This window comes from Miscanthus floridulus, chromosome 19, assembly GCF_019320115.1.
Source record: "Miscanthus floridulus cultivar M001 chromosome 19, ASM1932011v1, whole genome shotgun sequence".
NCBI lineage: Eukaryota > Viridiplantae > Streptophyta > Magnoliopsida > Poales > Poaceae > Miscanthus > Miscanthus floridulus.
Window position 1 is genome coordinate 87506057 of NC_089598.1, and position 8145 is coordinate 87514201.

General features: G+C 44.7%; 1 protein-coding gene across 1 annotated transcript; it reads left to right on the top strand.

Moving 5' to 3' along the window:
* Window positions 1-3536: 3536 nt before the first annotated feature.
* LOC136526323 (uncharacterized) lies at window positions 3537-4250 on the top strand. Its single transcript, XM_066519026.1, has one exon. The coding sequence runs from the start codon at window positions 3537-3539 to the stop codon at window positions 4248-4250; it is 714 nt and encodes a 237-aa protein (XP_066375123.1).
* The last annotated feature ends 3895 nt before the right edge of the window (window positions 4251-8145 follow it).

An 8145-nucleotide genomic window follows, 5' to 3' on the forward strand; every position in this document is an offset into this window, starting at 1 on the left:
GCACGGTGAGGTTTCCAAAACCTGCAAGAAAACCAACGGCACGATGACCGACATGCACATATATATGAACGGCACGACGGCCGACATGCAAAAGATTATATCCAACCACATATATATATATATATATATATATATATATATATATATATATATATATATATATATATATATATATATATATATAACAATGTCACAACCACTCCTACGACTCCTATGACTACCACCACTGCTACTCTACAACTACTACTACCGCAACTACTAGTAATACTACAACGACGACGACGGTAGGGCATACCTAGTGGGTGATGTAGGGCGGCGGTGGTGAAGGGGCCAGGACACCGATGGACAAGGCAACGGCTGGGGAAGCGCCGGGGACGTGGCAACGGTGGCCGGGGCGCCTCCTCCTCCACCTTCTTCCTTCTTCCTCCTTCCTCCTTCTTCCTCCTCCTCCTTCTCTTTCTCCTTCTTCCTCCTCTCTTCCTCTCCTCTTCTCCTCCTCCTCTCTTTCTCCTCCTCCTCCGGCGGCGCAGCGCGGGGGCGGCGGTGCGGGCGTGGGCGCAGGCGGGGGCGGCGGCGCTGGCGCGGTCAGCGTGCGTGTGTGCTTGCGTGCGGTGTGTGTGGGCCGGCTAGGCCGCCGGGGTTAAATCCCCCCTTTGCTGAGTGCCCCTGATCTGGCACTTGACAAAGTATTTTTTTTTTAATTTTTTTTAATTCTCTACCGAGTGCACCTGGCCTGGCACTCGACAAACAATTTTTTTTTAAAAAAAAATCTTTGCCGAGTGCCCACGATCTGGCACTCGGCCAAGCATTTTTTAATTTTTTTTAAATTCTTTGCCGAGTGCCACCCGGCCTGGCACTCGGCAAAGAGGGGTATTTTTTAAATTCTTTGCCGAGTGCCAGCCTTCCTAGCACTCGGCAAAGAGTCTCCTTTGCCGAGCGCCAAACTCAGACACTCGGCAAACCGTTTTTATTTTTTTTTCTTCCTACCCCCAAACTTTTTCTGCAGTCCTCAAACAATACCTGGTACTCCATGTTCCAATGTGGCACATTTCTCGGACTTTTTCTATATTTCTTTAATTTATTTCATTTAATTGAATTTTCTTGGATAATTCAAATTATAACTGCTAGTCATTCGAATAATGAAAAAAATAAATGAAAAAATGACATTCATGTTATTTAATATAACGTGAGGCTGTATCTAGGTACAGACCACCAATTTTGAACATCTTGTTCACGAAACATGACCACGAACTTGCGGTCGAGTTGTTTTTAAATTCTATAAAAATCAAACGAAGTCCAAAAATCATGAAACTTATCAAGATGTCATGATATCATATGTGGAGGCTGTGATAAAAATTTGAGAATATTTCGCGCAAGTTATCATGTACGATGCTTGCAAACCGAAGAATCTCCGAAGGAGAAGGTTTCGCGCAAGTTGTCACGTACGATGCTTGCAAACCGAAGAATCTTCGAAGAAGTCTTCTTCGGAGATTCTTCGGTTTGCAAGCATCGTACGTGACAACTTGCGTGAAACATTCTCAAATTTTTATCACAGCCTCCACATATGATATCATGACATCTTGATAAGTTTTATGATTTTCGGACTTCGTTTGCTTTTTATAGAATTGAAAAACAACTTGACCGCAAGTTCATGGTCATGTTCCGTAAACAAGATGTTTGTAATTGGTGGTCTGTTCCTGGATACGGCCTCACATTATACTAAATAACATGAATATCATTTTTCCATTCATTTTTTTATTATTCGAATGACTAGCAGTTATAATTTGAATTATCCAAGAAAATTCAATTAAATGAAATAAATTAAAGAAATATAGAAAAAGTCCGAGAAATGTGCCACATTGGAACATGGAGTACCAAGTATTGTATGAGGACTGCAGAAAAAGTTTGGAGGTTAAAAGTGAAAAAAATATGGTTTGCCGGGTGTCAAAAATGACACTCGGCAAATCACCGCTTTGCCGAGTGTCAGGAGAAGACACTCGGCAAAGGGTTAATGGCGGCTGCTGGCCGTTAGCGGCGGCGGCCCTTTGCTGAGTGTTTTGGTTTGCTGAGTGCCCGACACTCGGCAAACCTAGTCTTTGCCGAGTGTTATTGTTTGCCGAGTGCTCCGCACTCGGCAAACCACCTCTTTGCCGAGTGTTAGTTGTTTGTCGAGTGCTTTCTCTCTGGCACACGGCAAATAGCCTCTTTGCCGAGCGCCCGATAAAAAGCACTCGGCAAAGTCTGGGACACTCGGCAAAGAAGCCGTCTCCGGTAGTGTGCATTATGTTAGAGCATCTTCAAGAGATTAGCCAAATTGTTTTCTAAAGGTAAATTTGGCTATTATTGAAGGAAAAACGTCTCCAACAGACTCTGTAAATGACACTCCAAATTTAGTAGCTCTCTATCCCACCTTATTCGTTGTCTACTTTTGAATAGCCTACCTCACTAGCCATCCTTTACAGAGTCTGTTGGAGTACACTAGTATTTTTTTATCAAATCTATTATAGAGAGTAGCTAAATCAGTAAATTTATCTAGTCTTTTTTGGCTAATCTCTTAGAGATGCTCTCGATTGTATTATAATATAACTACATTGATGCAACGAGAAATTAAGGTACACCAACCTCGTAGAAATTAAGGTACACCAACCTCGTACTTGGGATTCATGTTTCCTTCTCCAAAACCCTAAAACTCACAAACAACTCTCCCTCTTACTGTCTCACACATTCCATTTTTTTCTTCAACCCTCACCAAGACGTTTGTTCATCATCCATCTATCCATGACAATATTAATTACCACCTTCATTTATTTTTTACCAGGGTGGTTGGTGGGGGCCTGAATGCATTGCCTTTCCCACCGATCGAGGACCACCGACGCAAGCAAGCCGCGGCACCTGCGAGGATATCGTCACCATCTCTGACCGTGCATGCAGAGTTGCAAACGGCCGAGGCCGGCAGGTGCAGCCCAACGCAGGCGCGGCTAGACTCTTGCGCGGAACCGTCGCGGCCGAGAACGCCTGCCGCGCGCATAACGAGGCACGACGGAGAGAAGCTCGCGGAAAGCCGGAAAGGCACGAAGCAAGCACGGCAAGCTATCGATATGGCGTGGCGCAACGTGAGGCCAGCCGAAACGCCAGTGGGCGGCGTGCAGTGAGTGACAGCCTTCGGCACACACGCGACGCGAACGCGAACGCGAGCCCTATATGCCACAGATCCACGTCAGCGAGCGTTGCACATCCCAGGCACAGCAGAGGCGAGAGGCAGTGCACCTGTGGCCTGTGCGGGCAGTGAGAGGAGAGAGTGTGTTCGAGGATGCAAGGCGGCGTGATCGAGCTCGCGAGGCAGGCGGCGGCCGCGGCGAGGGCCGAGCGAGGGGTGCGTGGTCCGGCCAGGCTGCCGGTGCGTAGGTACCGCGGCGTCATGAGGCGGGGCGACATGTACGTCGCCGAGATCATGGACGCCGCGGGCCTCCGTGTGGCTCAGGTCGTACGCGACTCCCGAGGAGGCAGCGTACCCGTACGCCGCCGCCGCGAGGATCATGCACGGGAACAAGGCCAAGCCCAACTTCCCCGATCAGCCCCCGGCGCCGGCGCCGGTGGCAGGGGGAGGCGGCGGCGTGCCGGCCTCCCACGCTGGGGTGCTCCAGCTGGTGGGGCACGCTCGCATGCGTGCGCCGCTGTACGGCCAGCAGCCGGCGCCGCACGCCGGGGTGCTCCCGCTGGTGGGGCACGCTCGCATGCGTGCGCCGCTCTACGGCCAGCAGCCGGCGCCGGTGGGCGCCAGAGCACAGCGTCAGGCGCTCTCCGTCCAGCTGGCACCACTGGCCCCACATTTTGGGCCGCCCCCGGTCCCGTACCATGGTGGAGCCACGCCGGCGTTCTCACAGTTTATGTACCGTCCAGCTGCACGTCCAGCGTTCGCCGCCGCCGCTGGTGGAAGCAACGGCGCAGGCTTCTATGGTATGGCTCCCATGATCGGCCCCGAGCCCGAGGTGCCCATGCCCACCTATGCAGCGAGGAGCGCACTGAGCAGCTCTAACATGAAAAACAAGGCGGTTGTCGATGCCTCGGCAGCCGCCGACCCAAAGCTGGTCATTATCATCGAGTCTGATTCTGACAGTGAGGCCGTGGTCGAGGATAACTTCAACCTCGGCGACGGCGGCGCGTCCACCTCGTCTGCAGCGCTTCTGGCGGCGGTGCCTCCACTCAGGCTCAAGGATCTGATGGAAGCCTTCAGTTCGCCGCAGCGCTGATGAGGGGGCGCCGTAAGCCGGCATAAGCGGCGCCGTTGCAAAGGGGGCGCAGGGCCATCATTGTTCTTCGTTCTTGGATCCTTTGAGAACTATATGTCGTCTATTTACCCCTATCTGTAATTCGACTCTGCATCGTAATGTTTGTTTCTGTATGGATTAGTGTGTTGCTTTTATGTACTGTGATGGATCGATGGCCATGGTCGAATTAATAATATACTTGCGTTCTCAACATAAAGCTTGTCGTTGCTATAGTTTCTATGTGAGGAAAGAACAAAACAATATGGTTTATTTTGGCATGGTTATGAGATCCATGCATGATTTAGAGTTTGAACATAAATATAAATAGGTTAAAATAGTTTAGATATAAATGTTTTAACCAAAGTAATAACAAATTTGCATAAATAAGTGCATTAAATGTGCCCATGGCTCACTTCCAAAATTTTGAAGCTCCAAAAAATCATTGAACTACAGTTGTACCAATTTTTTTTAATATCAGGCAATTCTACTTCTTGTAATGTTGTAGTAAATGACCTTTGGAAGATAGTACACCCTTGTGCCATCCTTTTGAGTCGATTCATTATTTCAGGTTTCAAGAGTAGACTAACAATGATAAGATTAAAGTTGTCTCAGTAGTCATTCGCAAAAAAAAGTTGTCTCAGTAGTCAAGCATAGATCCTACTTACTGAAAATAAAAGTTTAATTAACTTGTATATCTAGCCCATCTTATGGTTACTTATTAGAGACTTGTTTCGTAATCTCCATGTTAATTTTCACGTTATACTCTTGGAAAAGGAATAAAACTTATAGATTCTACAAAATAAAATAAAACAACCGATCATCCATTTTGTAGACTTAATCCTATTATTGACAACAAGTTCTAATTTTCTACGAAATTATCCATATCTGCTATTATACATGAAAACAACATATACAACTAATAACCCCATAAATATGTACACGTAACCTGAAGTAACCCAGTTGCATCTGGATTATCCACACTGCATGAAAACACACAATATAGTGACTTGTGCCAAGGTCTTGTTAAGTTGGTGATTGGATTGGTCACAAGCTTCTAAAGGTCATCCACACCTCCCCTTTACTCACTTCCTCTTTCACTTTTTTACTCTCCTCTTGCTCCTATTTTAGCTTTGAGATGCAATTGTCATTGCATGTTTGTCTCATCCTAGTATAAGGGAGTCATATATATAGAAGATTTGGTACTATGCTTTCCCAATCTCCTATGAGTTCCTACAGATGTAATGCAATTATATAAAATTATTTATTGCATACCTAATCACATAATTCTGATAAGTAACCGTTAATAAGAAGGAATAATGTTTATATACAAACTTGTGGATGTCAAAAAAGAGTGTGATATACCTTGGGACCCATTATTGTCTAGAGTACTTGAGTAGACTAGAGTCTTTCATGGATGCAGCGACGACGTGTATAAATGCTCAAGGTAAAATGATAATGTATTGTGCGTTCCCTAATTTGAACAATAATAAGAAGTTTCCCACAACCAAACAATGTCAAGGCACTTGATCATGCATGGATTTTAAAATGATGTTGGAATAAACATGATGAGGAAGGTCTTACTGATGGGGAGAACTATGACAGTGTGAAAGACCCTCCCACCCCAAACTGGTCATATGGATCATGATCTCAACGATGAGTCCATATTAGGTTTAGATATGTTGTTGATGGATGGTGTAGGATGTTAAGGGGCAAGACGGGTATAATGACGATAACAAGTTTGCTAAATTATAGAAGTAAGTCTCTTATTCCAAGGTTGTAGAGGAATGGGCACACCTAATCAGGGACCTCAAGTTTCTACAATTGAGAGCAACTCATGGTCAAGTTGATAGGAATTTCACAACAACATTGTTTTTTGCTAAAGGACATGCTACCATAGCAGAACTTTGTGTCCATGCCTATGTGTGAGGCGAAGATGCTCATTTGTCTCATGGTATCAAAAATGAAAAGATACATGCATATTAGGAAAATTTTGTAATGTTCGTGGAGTGTATGCTGATTTGGGTCGAGCGCATATTGTAATAACACTCGATACAATAGAAGAAATGATAATGTTGATGGAGAGACAAAGGTAGTAAGAGTAAAGAGTCTCCAAGGATGGTGGTTTGATATTTACATCTTACATACCTATAATTCCTTATGTCTGAAATGATTATTTGCTAAAAAAGAAGGATACATGGTGTCCAAATGTGGAGGGCGATTTGTTCTATGACGCCGTCCTTGGATTCCCTCAAGAATAAAGAAACAAGGAATTTTACTCTCTTGCTGGTGCAAAAAATGGAAGAGGAGGCAACAAGACTCCCCATTGCACTGTTGCCCACCCACCGTGTATGAAACTTGCTAAGGTGGGAGTTCGGGATGACAAGGCCGCATTATGCTAGTTGAGGTGCGACTGCCAGTAGCAACCTAGAGGCATTGCCTTTAAAATTTGGTCCTATCTCTGTAGTCTATCTACTCGACATTTGTGCTAGGGTAAGCCAACTATAAGCAGCAGATGTGTGCCATTAGTGTGTGAGAGAGGATAGATAGATAGATGGGGCCTTAATTGAGTTGGTAAGGTAGATGGAGGCAGCAATGGTAGTTGTGAGGGCTGAGTAGGAGACAATGGTGCTATCCCTATTTCTTGTAAGGAACTGCTCATACCTTAGTGTGAGATCACATTACAAGAAGTACGGGATGCAGAACCCTGATCGGCTAGACAACAAGGGCATATGGATTTGGATGTACGCGACCTTTGTGGAGGCGTCACACACGTATGACATAGCGGCAAGGACTGTGAAGGGAAAGGCCAAGCCCAACTTCCTTGAGCCCCAAGTCGCCAAAAAAACTTCCTTGAGCCCCTGTCGGTGCTAGGGGATGAGGAAACAATGGCCACCATCTCGCACACTTCATGGAGTCAAACCGCGCGCGTGAAGATAAGCACTCCCAGTCCCTAGTGTCTGTTGAAGTAGAAGCAATGGCACTAGCTCCTATATAGGCTCTAGTAAACAATACAGCCTTTGCCTAGGTCCACTTTGCACATGATTTGTAGTTGCAACAGACGATTGTACTACCAATGATGAATTGGTGGTGGTGTCATGGTTTGCTTGTATTAATCTATAATGTTGACTTCTTGACTTAGTTTTCTTGTGGTTAGTAATCAAAAGACAAGCCATATTAGTACTTTTGAATTAAGTTATTATTATCTTCTTGTTCCCATCTACTCTTGTTGATCTTTTGAGAGAACCACACGATTCTATTATGCTATCATGTGTATTTGAGATTTCCATTCCATAGCAATTATCATAAAGTTCATCATGATAAAGTTAGCCGTAATCGTATGTGGTAGAAATTAATAGAAGTAGTAAAAGATCATTGCTTGTCTTGAAATAGGCTACATCGTACTACTATTTTGCTAAATGTTAACTGATGTTAGTGGTTCTTTATTATTCTAATGGAACCATGTGAAATTCAAGAGTAACTCTTATTGCAATGCTCCATCTTCTACTTAGATATTACAACTAACACCATGTGCTTGTAGATGTCTTGAATTGGCCATAATAATGGTGTAATTGGCATCTATCCAAACATATAGAGGACATCCTACAATGTGCTTGGAAGGTGAGTCCAACTCTTGAACATGTAATAGTCAAGACGAGTCTAACTTTGTGCCAAAACTTGAGTGGACAACGGCCACTATATGTGCCTATCTTGTTTATCCAATCATGTCCTTGATATCATATATATAATTCATTCACAATTTTTCTTTTACATGTTGGAAAGTGGGAAACCCATAATACTTGGATATTATTACGTGGGATGCTAACTTTTGTGGGGTCAAAATCATTCCATGTTTCTTTTGAAAGGGAAGCCTAACAAC